At 45.1% G+C, this 17,089-nt stretch overlaps 1 protein-coding gene across 1 annotated transcript in view; it reads left to right on the forward strand.

Annotated features, from left to right (window-relative positions):
* The first annotated feature begins 4,599 nt into the window (after window positions 1–4,599).
* LOC111955146 (serine-rich adhesin for platelets-like) overlaps window positions 4,600–17,089 on the forward strand; it is a 90,253-nt gene continuing 77,763 nt past the window's right edge. Inside the window, exon 1 of the mRNA XM_023975246.2 lies at window positions 4,600–4,896. Within this exon, the coding sequence (XP_023831014.1) occupies window positions 4,724–4,896 (173 nt within the window). The 5' untranslated portion in view covers window positions 4,600–4,723. The remainder of the gene's footprint in view (window positions 4,897–17,089) is intronic.

Genomic DNA, 17,089 nt, shown 5'->3' on the forward strand with positions numbered 1-17,089 from the left:
TCTAAGAAATGCATTGCCATTAATTGGAATGTTGGTTATCCTTCCACAATGTCACAATGGATGGCAGAAATGTCAAGTTATGTATCACAATATTATTTATTACAAGATTAAGGGTAAACTGGGCAACTTTCATAAGGTCTTATATGGAATACAGTATGACAAAAGGAGTCTGTATTGAAAACATGCTGTCAGGGAAGATACCTATTTAGGCAATCCCTAACTGCTGGGTGGCTCAGTCCTGGCCCTGGGGGTCTACCGTCCTGTGGGTTGTCACTCTGGTCTTGGCCCAACACACCCAAAACCAATAATGTTTCATTAAGATCTTAAAGCTGAGTTGGGTGTGTTGCATTGKGGYGYTGCAGGGTGGTGGACCCCTAGGGGCAGGACGGGGTGACCCAGCTATATTTGGTGTAAAAGTAAAAAGAGCTCTACAATACTATTAGGCCTATGGGAGTAATTATATGGAGGATGTGTTGTTTCTGTGTGTTAATGTGTATGTGCAGTTGTATGTGTTTTTTTTATTCCAAACCTTTCCCTTGTAAAAAAAAGAGTTGACAGAGTTGAGGAATTGACTAGACTGGTGGGGGTCAGGTGTGCAGGTGGCTTGGGCAGGCTGGGCAGTCTGGCTAGAATTTGATATAGAGGATGTCTTAATAAAGACCGTCAAAAGTCGTTGTACTTGATTTTTTAAAAGAGTTATTAGATTTATTAGGCTATTAGTTAAAAGGTGCAACAATATTGACTATTGAATTACCTTTGATGTAGTTCAGTCTTATCAATCACTTAAACATATGTAATAATGACCTCTTACCTAGCTTGCTTACTTTCTGTTGTTCTAAATAGAGACGGCTAGAAGGGCCATTGGATTGTGTAGAAATGCAGGAAATTAGCTTCTGATKCCAGCCAAAAATCTGGGGGAGCACCCTGAGACCCGCCACCAGGTTATGTCCCCCCAACTTCTAAAACCAAAGTTTTGCCCCTGCCTTCAACTATCCGTCACCACCACAAGTTGGTTCAACTTCTTTMATTAACATCATTGTCTGATCCTGGCACTGTCCTTTCAGCACCTTTTGCTTAACATGTAATTTCATCCAGATCTGTTGCCTACGCCTATAATAGTCCTACTCATCACTTATTATTGTTATTATTACAAATAGAAGATTATCACTTCTCACAATGGTGCTCCTGTCTCAGCCTCCAGTATTTATGCTGCAATAGTTTATGTATCGKGGGGCTAGGGTCAGTCTGTTAAATCTGGAGTATTTCTCCTGTCTTATCCGGTGTCCTGTGTGAATTTAGGTATGCTCCCTCTAATTCTCCCTCTCTTTTTCTTTCTCCTTCTCTCTCTCTTTCTCTCTCTCTTCTCTCGGAGGACTTGAGCCCTAGGACCATGCCTCAGGACTACCTGGCCTGATGACTCCTTGCCAGGTGGCCTGATGACCACCTGGTCATGCTGCTGCTCCAGTTTCAACTGTTCTGCCTGCGGCTATGGAACCCTGACCTGTTCACTGGATGTGCTACCTTGTCCCGGACCTGCTGTTTTGGACTCTCTCTCTTCCGCACCTGCTGTCTCTAACTCTGAATGATCGGCTATGAAAAGCCAACTGACATTTACTCCTGAGGTGCTGACTTGTTGCACCCTCTACAACCACTGTGACCTGTTGCACCCTCTACAACCACTGCGATTATTATTATTTGACAATGCTGATCATTTATGAATGTTTGAACATCTTGGCCATGTTCTGTTATAATCTCCACCCAGCACAGCCAGAAGAAGACTGGCCACCCCTCAGAGCCTAGTTCCCCTTTATGTTTATTCCTAGTTTCCGGCCTTTCTAGGGAGTTTTTCCTAGCCACCGTCCTTCTACATCTGCATTGCTTGCTGTTTGGGGTTTTAGGCTGGGTTTCTGTACAGCACTTTGTGAAATCGGCTGATGTAAAAAATCTGTCCTTTGGTCTGATGAGTCCAAATTTGAGATTTTTGGTTTCAACCGCTGTGTCTTTATGACACACAAAGTAGATGATTGGAGGATCTTTGCAAGTGTGGTTCCCACTGTGAAGCATGGAGGAGGATGTGTTATGGTGTGGGGGTGCTTTGCTGGTGACACTGTCTGTGATTTATTTAGAATTCAAGGCACACTTAACCAGCATGGCTACCACAGCATTCTGCAGCAATACGCCATACCATCTTGTTTGCGCTTAGTGGGACTATCATTTGTTTTTCAACAGGACAATAACCCAAAACACACCTCCAGGCTGTATAAGGGCTATTTGACCAAGAAGGAGAGTGATGGAGTGCTGCATCAGATGACCTGGCCTCTACAATCACCCGACCTCAACCCAACTGAGATGGTTTGGGATGAGTTGGACCGCAGAGTGAAGGAAAAGCAGCCAACAAGTGCTCAGTATATGTGGGAACTCCTTCCAGACTGTTGGGAAAGAATCCATGAAGCTGGTTGAGAGAATGCCAACAGTGTGCAAAGCTGTCATCAAGGCAAACGGTGGCTACTTTGAAGAATCTCAAATCTCAAATATATTTTTATTTGTTTAACACTTTTTTTGGTTACTACATGATTCCACGTTTTATTTCATAGTTTTGATGTCTTTACTATTATTCTACAATGTAGAAAATAGTGAAAATAAAGAAAACCCCTTGAATGAGTAGGTTCAACATGTTCAAGATAGCATGCAAAGGTTACAGGTCTGTGGAGATCTCCTTAATTATTATAATAATCTGCGAAGAATCTTGAACAGCATTGAACACTTGCACTATGTCATTTTAATGTAATCTCMACTACAATCCAGGTAATTTGGTTGTGCYATTAGATGAAGCATAGTGATAGCACATTAAATTGTTATATAAATCCAAAAACATCTGGCATTGTATTCCCATYTKAACTTTTAAATAGTTGAAAGCGCAGTGATAACACACTCAGATGACAACTATGCCAAAAACCTGGCATTGTTTTTCCTCTGTAATTTGGTTGTGCTTTTCGATGGTTGAAATCATAGTGATAACACAATGAGAATYYAACAAASTTCTGGCTGTCTTTTCGAGTGGGTGAACAAAGGTTGAAATCTCATTGATCAACGTCTCAACCAAATATGACCCAATTCTCCACGTTGAAATGATGTGGTGTGCCCAGTGGTATTTGTGGCTTATTGGAAGTGTGGCTTTCAGTTAGTTATGTTTGGCCACCCATCCCATGAGAGTGAATGTCCTTCCAGTTGATCTGAATGTCATTCCAGTGCACTGCTTGCTATGAATTATATCTGATGGTGTTTGCATGTTTAGGTAAAAATACAAATAATGTCCCGTTTGGAACACTGACAAGTAGAGAGCATWAAAAAAAAAATCCAATCAGTCTGATTGGGTGGCTACTCGGCTGCAATAGACTTCCTCACTGCTCATTCTGCAGGATGGAGGCTATGGAAGAAAACGAACAACGGCTCCAAAAACAACCAAATGTGATGTCCTCTTAGAGAAACGTCAAAGCTTGCAGTATAGAGATGCAGGTCTTTAGATGTTGTACACATGGAATTGTGTAATTCCAAGTTACTATATTCCATTTTGTGCGCCTTGAGGGGTTTCCCCTACCAGCTGTGCTGTGTGGGCTAGACGGAGAACTGCTAACTTCCTGCATTTCAACACATTTTGCCATGGTGCAGAGAAAATGTTGCAGTTTTAAAGCTAATTTCMTTTCATTCTACACTTTATACCATGTGTGGTGTTTTATAGCTCATCTCATGCTATTGTTCACATTTTGCCATGAGGCTGACAGAAAGTGTTGCAGTTTTACAGCTAATTTCCTGCTATTCTTCACATCTTGCCATCGTTTATGACGTGTTCATATGCTATCAGACCGGCCCTCGGCCTCCAGTGTACCTGTTCGGTAATCCGGCCCTGCTCTCAGTGTAGTGTTGCAGGTYTTTAGAAGTTGTACACATGAAATTGGGTAATTCCGAACTGTATCCGAAAAGCTATATTCTATTTTGTGCGACTCGAGCGGTTTCCCCAACTTCGAGTTTGGATGATCATTCAAACTGATTTTTCCCAGTCGGRGCTCCGTTTTTTTTCTGAGCTCCCAGTTGTCTTGAACGCACAGACGTCAGATTATCTAGCCAAAAAGCATCAATGAGCTGTTATATTTGTCTGAAAATATGTCTATCAATAGTCTGGCTCTGCTTGTGTCTATATTTGAGCGATTTACGCATCTGCAGGTATGTGGATTTCCTTAAAATGCTTGGCCAACGCATCACAAGGGCTAGCGTTGGGCCACAACATCGGGAGTCTGTGTATTGGGTAGAGCAGCAATATGGTGCGGTTCAGACAAAAGTTAGATTCAAACATGTATTTGATAGTGAGGGACACATTTGACTATACGACAGGTAAAAGGTTCCTACAGATTATACATATGCTTTAATTGACAGGAAACAATTTTTKGGGTGAAGTCGGCAACATTGTTATAGTGTTACTTTCCGTCGATACACACACCAGAACGATGTACAACTCCRGGAGTCAAACCTACACTCAATACACAGACTCCCGGTGTTGTCACTCACCTGTGCGCGACTGCGCGTGGAACCGGAGAAAGTGAAGCGCGAGGATCAGCTGTCATCTTGCTGTCAGCAGGTTCAGCTAAGCTTGTGTTTTCCATGTCAAGATTCGTGACAATTCGGTGTTTTKCCAGATCTCGACCTCGTGTCCGGAATACACATAAAGATGGCGAAAAAGAGTAGTTCCAAAAAGTCATTCAAAAGCTTGTTTTCTAAAAGCGAAGCCAATTTAACCGACTCGGTGGAGAAAGATGACGGTGGACGTAACATTTTTAAACTCTTCAAATTCAAGAAAAAGAGGAAACCCAACAAAKATGAAGAGAAGCAAGTAGTCGTCGGGTAGGCTATGCCAAATACTTGAAATAGTTCCAGGCTTTTCTTGTTGAAACAACATACTGGTTTGGTGGAATGACACCTGTCGTAGTTTGCAATTTGAACTAATGGTCGTGATAACGTTACCATTATAATGCTCTACTAAAGTCCACAGACTTTGAATAGCATACTTTATTTATTTTGTGCATGACTTGAAATTAATTCACACTTTTGTTCTATTTGTTGCCCGCATCTCTAAACAGTGGGAACAATTAGGCTTAAAAAAATATATGTTATTGTTTTGTTACATACACCGGATAGGTGCATTGAAACGTGTTGTTKTACAGGGTCCGACATAGTAGTACGGCGCCCCTTAAGCAATTTAGGGTTAAGTGCCTTGTTCAAGGACACAACGACAGATTTTTCACCTTGTTGGCTTGGGTCTTCAGCCACGACCTTTCGGTTAGCCTACTGGCACAACACTCTAACCGATAAGCTACCTACTGCTGCTAGCTACAGTAATTGACTGGATAGTTATCATTATGGTTCATGATATAGAGTATAACATTGCATACATCTGCAGGGTTTATCCCGTTTGTGCTGTAGCTTTTTAAAATGTGTAATATTTAGTGGTTGGCTGTAGCTAGTGTCAAACTTGCGACCCTGGGTATCAATGCCAGTACACTTCTAACAGAGGTAAGGTTTCGTCGTTCTGCAGTGTAACACAACAGATTTTTTGGGGGGAATAATCATCTTATTATGTGATTATAAAGTCATTCACAATGCTTTATTAAGAAGGGGACTACTCAGTTGGAATTCAATAAATAAGATAATCCAGTGATTGTCATGAATTTAAGGTTGACAAGTAGGCTATTTTTGTTATATTGTAGGCTACTTTCAAAATAGGGCTCAAAACACATTAGGTCACTAACTCTACATATAAAACCTACTGCTAGTAGCAATGTATTAATCAATAAATGTAATGTCCTAAAAAATACTTTGCAATGAGACCWAGTGCACTTGCGATGACCGATGCACATTTCACACGCTCCATATTTTAAATCCATATCAAATATTTATTTGTAAAACAGTGTGTTTTGAGCTCAGTATTTAGCATTGAGAAACAAATACCTACAGAAAGCTGAGACCCTCCTTTCTATAATATGGACAACTGGTTGCTTCTAAATAATAATTATTCTAATGCTATGGTTGGTGTTTTGCATGACAAGAAAGGAAAAAGCCAGGTAGGGGTTATGACAAGGTAGGAACCGAAGTGTTGGTCAGTGTTTCCCAGGGGACCCTAATTACATTTTAATAGATGTTACATTTTGTCACGTTCCTGACCTTATTTTCCTTGTTTTGTATTTATTTAGTATGGTCAGGGTGTGAGTTGGGGTGGTTGTCTATGTGTGTTTTTCTATGTTGGGTTTTGTGTTCGGCCTGGTATGATTCTCAATCAGAGGCAGCTGTCAATCGTTGTCCTGATGAATCATACTTAGGCAGCCTGGGTTTCACGTTTGGTTTGTGGGTGTTTGTTTCCTGTGTCAGTGTTTGTGCCACACGGGACTGTTACGGTTAGTTTGTTTGTTATTTTGTATTGTGTCTTGTTTTCGTGGATATTAAAATTATGGAAACTTACCACTCTGCACATTGGTCCTCCGATCCTTCTCGCCTCTCCTCGTCCGAGGAGGAGGAAGAAATAGACTGCCGTTACAGAAACACCCACCACCAAAGGACCAAGCAGAGTGGTAAAGGACAGCAGCAGCAGCGGCAGAAGACACAGGACTCATGGACTTGGGAGGAGATTCTGGACGGCAAGGGATCCTGGGCTCAGCCAGGGGAATATCGCCGTCCCAAAGCAGAGTTGGAGGCAGCGAAGGCAGAGAGGCGCTGGTATGAGGAGGCAGCGCGGCGACACGGTTGGATGCCCGAGAGTCAGACCCAAAAATTTCTTGGGGGGGGGCACACGCGGAGTGTGGCTAAGCCAGGTAGGAGACCTGAGCCAACTCCCCGTGCTTACCGTGGAGTGAGAGGGCGTCGTACTGGTCAGGCACCGTGATATGCGGTGGAGCGCACAGTGTCCCCAGTACGCATGCTTAGCCCAGTGCGGGCTATTCCACCTCGCCGCACTGGCCGGGCTGGGTTGGGCATCGAGCCGGGTGCCATGGGTGCCWTGAAGCCGGCTCAACACATCTGGTCTCCAGTGCGTCTCCTCGGGCCGGCGTACATGGCACCAGCCTTACGAATGGTGTCCCCGGTTCGCCAGCATAGCCCAGTGCGGGSTATTCCACCTCGCTGCACTGGCAGGGCTACGGGGAACATTCAACCAGGTAAGGTTGGGCAGGCTCGGTGCTCAAGAGCTCTTGTACTCCTTCACGGTCCGGTATATCCGGTGCCACCTCCACRWACCAGTYCTCCGGTGGCAGCCCCACGCACCAGGCTGTCTCTCCGGTTTCTCTCTACAGTTGCTCCCGCCTGTCCAGCGCTGCCAGAGCCTTCCTCTTCTCCAGCGCAGCCAGAGTCTCTCATCTGTGCAGCGCCGTCTGAACTGCCTGTCTGCCTAGCGCCACCTGCGCTGTCCGTCTGACCGGCGCAGTCTGAGCTGCCTGCCTGCCTAATTACATTTTAATAGATGTTACATTTTGTCACGTTCCTGACCTTATTTTCCTTGTTTTGTATTTATTTAGTATGGTCAGGGTGTGAGTTGGCGTTGGTTGTCTAGTGTGTTTTTCTATGTTGGGGTTTTGTGTTCGGCCTGGTATGATTCTCAATCAGAGGCAGCTGTCAATCGTTGTCCTGATTGAGAATCATACTTAGGCAGCCTGGGTTTCACGTTTGGTTTGTGGGTGTTTGTTCCTGTGTCAGTGTTTGTGCCACACGGGACTGTTACGGTTAGTTTGTTTGTTATTTTGTATTGTGTCTTGTTTTCGTGGATATTAAAATTATGGAACTTACCACTCTGCACATTGGTCCTCCGATCCTTCTCGCTCTCCTCGTCCGAGGAGGAGGAAGAATAGACTGCCGTTACAGAAACACCACCCACCAAAGGACCAAGCAGAGTGGTAAAGGACAGCAGCACAGCGGCAGAAGACACAGGACTCATGGACTTGGGAGGAGATTCTGGACGGCAAGGGATCCTGGGCTCAGCCAGGGAATATCGCGTCCCAAAGCAGAGTTGGAGGCAGCGAAGGCAGAGAGGCGCTGGTATGAGGAGGCAGCGCGGCGACACGGTTGGAGCCGAGAGTCAGACCAAAAATTTCTTGGGGGGGACACGCGGAGTGTGGCTAAGCCAGGTAGGAGACCTGAGCCAACTCCCCGTGCTTACCGTGGAGTGAGAGGGCGTCGGTACTGGTCAGGCACGTGATATGCGGTGGAGCGCACAGTGTCCCAGTACGCATGCTTAGCCCAGTGCGGGCTATTCCACCTCGCCGCACTGGCCGGGCTGGGTTGGGCATCGAGCCGGGTGCCATGGGTGCCTTGAAGCCGGCTCAAACACATCTGGTCTCCAGTGCGTCTCCTCGGGCCGGCGTACATGGCACCAGCCTTACGAATGGTGTCCCCGGTTCGCCAGCATAGCCAGTGCGGGTATTCCACCTCGCTGCACTGGCAGGGCTACGGGGAACATTCAACCAGGTAAGGTTGGGCAGGCTCGGTGCTCAAGAGCTCTTGTACTCCTTCACGGTCCGGTATATCCGGTGCCACCTCCACGTACCAGTTCTCCGGTGGCAGCCCCACGCACCAGGCTGTCTCTCCGGTTTCTCTCTACAGTTGCTCCCGCCTGTCCAGCGCTGCCAGAGCCTTCCTCTTCTCCAGCGCAGCCAGAGTCTCTCATCTGTGCAGCGCCGTCTGAACTGCCTGTCTGCCTAGCGCCACCTGCGCTGTCCGTCTGACCGGCGCAGTCTGAGCTGCCTGCCTGCCCAGCGCCGTCTGAGCTGCCTGCCTGCCCAGCGCCGTCTGAGCTGCCTGCCTGCCCGCGCCGTCTGAGCCGCCCGTCTGTCCCGAGCCGTCAGAGCCGCCCGTCTGTTCCGAAGCCATAGAGCCGTCAGTCAGGAGCCGCTAGAGCCGTCCGTCAGTCAGGACTGCCAGAGCCGCCAGCCAGCCAGGAGCTGCCAGAGCCGCCAGCCAGCCAGGAGCTGCTAGAGACAGTCAGCCAGGACCGCCAGATGCCGCCAGGACCTGCCAGAGCCGTCAGTCAGCCAGGACCTGCCAGAGCCAGCCAGCCAGGACCTGCCAGAGCTGTCAGTCAGCCAGGACCTGCCAGAGCTGTCAGTCAGCCAGGACCTGCCAGAAGCCGTCAGTCAGCCAGGACCTGCCGGAGCGTCAGTCAGCCGGGAGCTGCCAAGCTGCCTGTCAAGCCGGCGATGCCGGAATTGCCTTTACTCCGGTGCTGCCGGAGTCGCTCTTGCACTCCGGTGCTGCGCGACTATCCTGTCCATTCGGACCCATGGCTAGGGTCCCCAGCCAAGGTCGGCGGCGAGATCGCCACTCATAAGAGGCCACGGGGGCGGTTAGGGAAGTGGACAAAAACAATGGTGAAGTGGGGTCCACGTCCCGCGCCAGAGCTGCCACCGACAGACGCCCACCCAGACCCTCCCTAGAGTTTTAGGTGGTGCATCCGGAGTCCGCACCTTGAGGGGGGGGGGGGTTCTGTCACGTTCCTGACCTTATTTTCCTTGTTTTGTATTTATTTAGTATGGTCAGGTGTGAGTTGAGGTTGGTTGTCTATGTGTGTTTTTCTATGTTGGGGTTTTGTGTTCGGCCTGGTATGATTCTCAATCAGAGGCAGCTGTCAATCGTTGTCCCTGATTGAGAATCATACTTAGGCAGCCTGGGTTTCACGTTTGGTTTGTGGGTGTTTTGTTTCCTGTGTCAGTGTTTGTGCCACACGGGACTGTTACGGTTAGTTCGYTTGTTATTTTGTATTGTGTCTTGTTTTCGTGGATATTAAAATCATGGAAACTTACCACTCTGCACATTGGTCCTCCGATCCTYCTCGCCTCTCCTCGTCTGAGGAGGAGGAAGAAATAGACTGCCGTTACACATTTAGACAAATATTACAGAATAGGCTCTCTGATTCAGAACATACTGTTCCACAAACAACATGCTGATCTACACCACACAGAATGCAATTTGCAACCTCTATTAAGCACAGGGTTGCAAAGGTCGGAAACCTTCCGGTAAATCTCTGGAATTTTTCCGGAAATTTTCCATGGGAAGTTAGCCCGGTCTTTTTGGGAATTTTAGCTTATAACAGTTAACTTTCTTTGTGGGATACACATAAGGCAATTCTAGGTCTTGTGGCATATTTTGGTTAAACTATCCCCAATTGAATGGAATTGCAACACTGCATGTACAGTGCATTCTTCCATCACATGTGCAGTGCACTCTTCCATCACATATACAGCTGATTCTCAAGATCTTGCACACTATTGAGATGCTATTGAGCCCACACTACTACACTGTCTGAGCCAAGAACTACATGCTTTCTGGTAAGTTTTGATTACAATACTGGGTGAGGTGAATATATTTTACATGACATACATAATTTTTTGTTAACTAGTAAATAGTAGCCTACAGCAAAGTGTGTTTAAATAATTTCTAACTTGTTAACAATTTCTGCTAGTTAGTTTTTGGTACCATGTGGGTTTTAGCGGGCTTGAGCCTGCCAACTGAGGAATGTTAATTCACCTGTTTCCATACATGTTTCATTTTAAAACATTTATCTTACAAAGGAGCTGTTTAATCTAACTGCTTAACAATTTTTTTTACCAATTTTTTTCTAATCTTTACAGGAAAATGCCACGGACACTATCTGATGTGTGGAGACATTTCACTRCAGCTAATGTTGAAGGAAAAGCTGTGTACATTTGCAAATACTGTGCCAAATCATATGTGAAGAATGCAAAAAAGATGCAGAATCATCTGGCYATGTCCATAAAGTTCCCTCAACGCTCACAGCAAGCAACCTCTGACAAAAGTCCCTCTACTTCTATTTGAGGTGAACATTTTGAATCAGACACCTTATCGATAGCAACAGCTCTTGGTCCTCCTGGAATCAGAAGTTTTTTTGACTCAATGGAGGAACGTAGTCAGATAAATGCTGATGAATRTCTTGCTCGAGATGTGTATGCAACTGGTTCACCTCTGATGCTCRCAGGCMATGTGTATTGGAAGAGATTTATGACTGTTCTTCGCCCAGCATACACCCCTCCACCAGACATGCTTTATCTACTCATTTACTGGATGCAGAGTTCAACAAAGTTCAAGTGAAGGTCAAGCAAATTATAGAGAAGCAGACTGTATTGCAATCATTTCTGACGGGTGGTCGAAAGTTCCTTGGGCAAGGAATAATTAACTACATAATCTCCACCCCTCAACCAGTATTCTACAAGAGCACAGACACAAGGGACAACAGACACACCGGTCTCTACATTGCAGATGAGCTGAAGGCAGTCATATATGACCTTGGACCATGGAAGGTATTTGCACGGGTGACAGACAATGCTGCGAACATGAAGGCTGCTTGGTCTAAAGTGGAGAAGTCCTACCCTCACATYACACCCATTGGCTGTGCTGCTCATGCATTGAATCTGCTCCTCAAGGACATCATGGCACTGAAAACAATGGATACGCTCTACAATAGAGCCAAGGAAATGGTTAGGTATGTGAAGGGTCATCAAGATATAGCAGAAATCTACCTCACCAAGCAAAGTGAKAAGAATAAGAGCACCACATTGAAGCTGCCCAGCAACACCCGTTGGGGTGTTGTCATCATGTTTGACTGTCTCCTGAAGGGGAAGGAGTCGCTCCAAGAAATGGCCATATCACAGTCTGCCCGATATGGACAGCCCCATCAAGAGGATCCTCCTGGGTGATGTATTTTGAGAGAGAGTGGTATACAGCCTGAAACTCCTGAAACCTATAGTAGTAGCCATTGCATGGATTGAGGGAGACAATGCCATCCTGTCTGATGTWCAGATTCTGCTTACAGATGTAAGGGAAGAAATCCGTACTGCCCTGCCCACTTCACTGTTGCTCCAAGCAGAAGAAACTGCAGTTCTGAAATACATWAAAAAACGTGAAGACTTCTGCCTGAAACCCATACACGCCGCAGCGTACATGTTGGACCCCAAGTATGCTGGCAAGAGCATCTTGTCTGGTGCAGAGATCAATAAGGCCTATGGTGTCATCACTACTGTGTCTCGCCACCTTGGACTGGATGAGGGCAAGGTTCTTGGCAGTCTGGCGAAGTACACTTCCAAGCAAGKGCTTTGGGATGGAGATGCCATATGGCAGTCGTGCCAACATATCTCATCAGCCACCTGGTGGAAGGGACTTTGTGGATCTGAGGCTCTTTCCCCTGTTGCCTCCAAATCCCACCAATATCAGCCACCTCAGAGCGCAACTGGTCCTTGTTTGGGAACACACACAGCAAAGTASGCAACAGGCTGACCAATACAAGGGTTGAAAAATTGGTGGCCATCAGGGCAAATTTGAGGCTTTTTGAGCCTGACAACGAGCCATCCTCAACAAGGTTGRAAAGTGACAGTGAAGATGAGGCCTCAGAGTCTGATGTTCAAGAGGTAGACATTGAGGAGGTCCTGGGAGAAGACATGGAAGCCTGAGAGGAAGACAACCAAAGCTTTAGTTTCTAGACTATCATTTTACAGATGTATGTTGAAAATGTTTTTGGTAGATGCGATGGATCATTCAATATTCCCTTTCTTTTGTTGTTCAGTGAAATCATCCCATGTGAAGAGTCAACTCATTTAATTCAAGTTCAATTCGTAACTAAATAGTTTCGTTAATTCCCAGGGAAAGTTTCCACCTCTGAATATTCCCCAAAATGTGCAACCCTAATTAAGCATGAAGCATATTGACAATCTGATTGTCGATAAGTACTTAAGTATCACAGTAGGAGGCTGTTCCTTCTCTTGCTAGAACAAAATACGTWCCTGCTGCGTACCGACAAACCAGACGTTTCTACTTGTAGAATCGCAATGGTCCTCAGTGGCCGATAACTTGGCTTTGAGCCAATAATAGAGCACAAATCTCCATGTGGGGCTGACAGGAGTGACAGCAAAAAGGAAAAAAGTGTTGTGCTAGGTAGCGAATGACACGCTAACGGTTTAGCTAACGTTAGCAAGCGAGCTAAATAAAACTGTCTATGGGCTGGCACTATGGGATTATGGAGAGTGAATTAAATTGTTTCTTCGTCATCTTGCTGTGGCCATCTGGCTAGTATCAACAAGGGCTTTCTACAACAAAAGCAACATTAGCCCCATTAGCTAGCTAGTTAGCCAACATCGGAAAGCTTCAAAGCAAAATACAGAGAGAATAGCATTGCCAAACTAATCTTAAGAATGCAACTCTACTGCCAATTTAGAGTTGCAATTTAGAGTTGTATTTTAACAAGGCTGATGGCTTCAATGTCGGTGTGGTCGAACACAAAAGAGATTGACTGTTGACACTCTGTTCAGAGGTGCTAAGTACCCCCGGCACGCAAACGTTTTATAATTGTACTGGTATGTGGGATCCATTAGAGTTAACGTTTGCTTTGCTCTAGCTCAGTGCATTAGGTAAATGGCATTGAGCTGGCCAGCTAGCTAGCTAGTTAGCGATTAGCGTTACACATGCCAGCTTCCTTAGAACGACTAACTAGTGTTTTGCAGAGAGCAAGACACACAAACKAATAGGAAAATACAGAAAACATGTGGAAAGCCACATGCATTGATAGTGTGCTGAGAGAAAGTCAACAGGGGGACCTGTGCTGCCTGCTTGAGAGACGTGGGCGGGAGCCATCAGCCACGGGAGGGAGAGTGTTTTTTTTTTCCGGGGCGAGAGAGAGAGAGGCTCGTTAATTCCAGCAGCCGGCCCCAGCGAAACAGGCATGGCGGCAGTGCAGACACTTTTTTATTACAGGAATCTTGAGGATAATTCAAAAAGTAGGACATTTTGATTGAGGTAGAATGTGCAGATCGCACCAGTAAAATTTTACCCTCACAACCAAGTCAAAGGGTTGCAAAATTCGACTATGGTTGCAGTCTGGATCCCTGGTTATGTGGGGTCAGTTGATAATTGGAGTCCTAAAATATCCAATTTACGATTGGTGTGGTCCCTATTATCATGTGTAGATGTAGTATATTGTGTAGATATTATAGGAATCCTCCCAATGATATGATACCTGTCATATCACCTTTCATATTTGTTCACCATGACCTGCCATTCAAAATTGTCCCTCCTTGGCCCCAGACATTAAAGCACCAGACATTAAGGCAACAACATCATTGTTAGTCTGTGGATAACTATTTGATTAACTTTTTTTTCTTTCATTCAGTTGGACTATCATATTGATAGTTCCCCCAACAGTTGCGAATCCTCAGCTGCAATGCTGCGAAGGTGGTGGGGTGATTCAGAACCAGCAAACTCACAAGAGGTCCAGTCCATGTGGTGTTAAACCATACACAACACGCTAGACAGGATGCAGAGCTACTGGTTCAAACCATCCACTTTGCATGCTCATCTGRGGGTAGCCCAAACATGCAGTATTTACACACATTTATGTTCTCAATGGCTTTATTTAGGTATGCTATGTGGTGATGAAACTTTGACCCTTATTTAGTGGCAAAGTTGAATATGAACAAACAGGTGAATGAGSGGCATAGCACATTACACAACAATCAAGTGGTTTGTCGTTTTAGAAAGCGGCGGTTGACATCTGTTCTTATTGGCACCAATACACCAGGTCGCCTTATTTGAACAGTGCCAACTATACACCTCAGTGCCTGGATCAACAGCAAGAGTAAACATCTCCTTTTCATAGAAGAGTTCATTCAAAGGCAGGAGGGCCAAACCAGGATACCAATGGAGTTGAGGTTTAGGCAGTGTTTGTTTTGGTGGTGTTTGTCAATTCCAGGGTATCAAGGGTAGTTGCCATGTTTGACTATTTAATATAGGCTTTGGTGATAAATAACTTCCTTATGTTATAAAATCTATTTTACCAAGACAAATATGAGTATTCATGTTCTGAATCGTTCAGTGGGGTCTTTCTCTAACATATCATTAACATTATATCCAAAAAGTCMGATTTTGTAACCTAATATATCCATTAATAAGCACAGAGCCCTGTTGACATAGCAGTGCAGGTCTCTCTGAACAACTTTTGAAGATTTAGCATTTCGTGGTCGTTGTCTTCAAAGTTGTTTCCGTGTGTCGCAAAAGTAGCATGACAATGAGCTGAATTTAGTCACCCGAATTTTGGCCTTCCTACAAAGATAGGAGGGTGAAACTTCTGGGTGAAACTTCCTAGACTCCAACAGAACTCCAATAACTTTTGAGCGGATTATGATAGAGGCATGAGGTCTGGACCATTGGTTTTCTTCGAGGATTATCTACACATAACCCATAACCCCTTCTAGTGAAACCACCRTTATCTCTTCAATGGGGAGTGGTGAAGGGGAAAGGTTTTAAGTACACATGTCTCCATGACATAAAAAAAAAAGGACATTAATCCCAAATGTGAGACTCAAAACGACATAAAATACCATTACAATATCCAGTCAGCATTGCCAAAACCACACAGGTAAAGATACTTCCAAATATAGAGCACCTCATGCCGTTTAGTCTAAAAATCCAGTGTGGAGTGTTAACTGAACTTATCACGTCGTGCTCAGAGCAGTTGTGTGACAAGAGGCAACCTGGCATCAGCATAACCCTTTTTCACAATTTAAAAATCTAATTTGTCTTGACACATTTGAGACACGTCCCACTCCATTCTGTCCTTGTGCATAGCTTAGCTTCTTCACAGCCATCTGTCTAGCCAGAATTGTCGCTACATTATCTGTATCAAAGGAGGACTGTCTATGGACATATTTATGCCTTAGAGAAGGGGCACGAAGAGAAATTGGGTACTTTTCCCACCAATGTCCACGCTTTCCTCTTCATAGTTCTACAATGGTAGCTAAATCAATAGTGAAAACAATATGTGCTTCATATTTCTGACCCAGTACCTTCTCCCATCTCTGAATGTTACGTTGYCTTCTATTGTTCACGTTTAGCCATTTGACTATTGATCCCAACTGTCATGTCAACTCACTGACCCCAGTACACTAAGCATTCTTGTATRCTCCACAATGTGTTTTCCGGATCTCGAAACGACGCTTCCGTCAACAGACCTTACTGGTTTACTGGGAGGTGTGTAAATAAGAGTTTGTTTACCTGCAATTAAGGCATATCAGCAAGAGATAATAGCAGTTAACTCAGTAGAATTCTCATGTTTTATAGCACCKCCCAACATTTGAGTTAAACAGACTGAGTCGAATAGATCTTTTTCAATAAGGTCTACTTTTACCAAAGTGTGGCAAGGTTATCTCACATACTGTACACAGTTACTAGGAGCTATGTGAAGGATGTGTACACAGGTATGTTTCACCCCTCAGGCTCTGGGTGAAACTTCCTAGACTCCAACAGAACTTCACATTATACATGCATGCTTGCACACGTGTGTCAATACCAGTCTCCCTCCCTACTACTACACTGAACAGAAATGTAAAAACAACATGCAACAATTTAAAAGATGTTACACATAAGGAAATCAGTCAATTAAAAGAAATKCATTAGTCCCTAATCTATGGATTTCACATGACTGGAAATACAGATATGCATCTGTTGGTCACAGATACTGTAAAAGGTAGGGACGTGGATCACAAACCAGTCAGTGTCTGGTGCGACCACAATTTGCATCATGCAAGCGCGACACATCTCCTTCGCATAGAGTTGATCAGGCTGKTGATTGTGGCCTGTGGAATGCAAAGTTGCTGGATATTGGCGGGAACTGGAACAGGMGGTCATATACATTGATCCAAGGCATCACAAACATGCTCAATGGCTGACATGTCTGGTGAGTATGCAGGCCATGGAAGAACTGGGACATTTTCAGCTTCCAGGAATTGTGTACAGATCCTTGCGACGTAGCCGTGCATTATCATGCTGAAACATGAGGTGATGGCGGCGGATGAATGACACGACAATGGGCCTCGGGATCTCATCATGGCATCTCTGGTACGTTCAAATTGCCATTGATAAAATGCAATTGTGTCCGTTGTCCGTAGGTTATGCCTGCCCATACCATAACCCCACCGCCACCATGGGGCACTCTGTTCACAACATTGACATCAGCAAACTGCCTTGTACAGTACAGTTGAAACCAGGATTCCTCCTT

Source organism: Salvelinus sp. IW2-2015, linkage group LG30, assembly GCF_002910315.2.
Source record: "Salvelinus sp. IW2-2015 linkage group LG30, ASM291031v2, whole genome shotgun sequence".
NCBI classification, from domain to species: Eukaryota; Metazoa; Chordata; class Actinopteri; order Salmoniformes; family Salmonidae; genus Salvelinus; species Salvelinus sp. IW2-2015.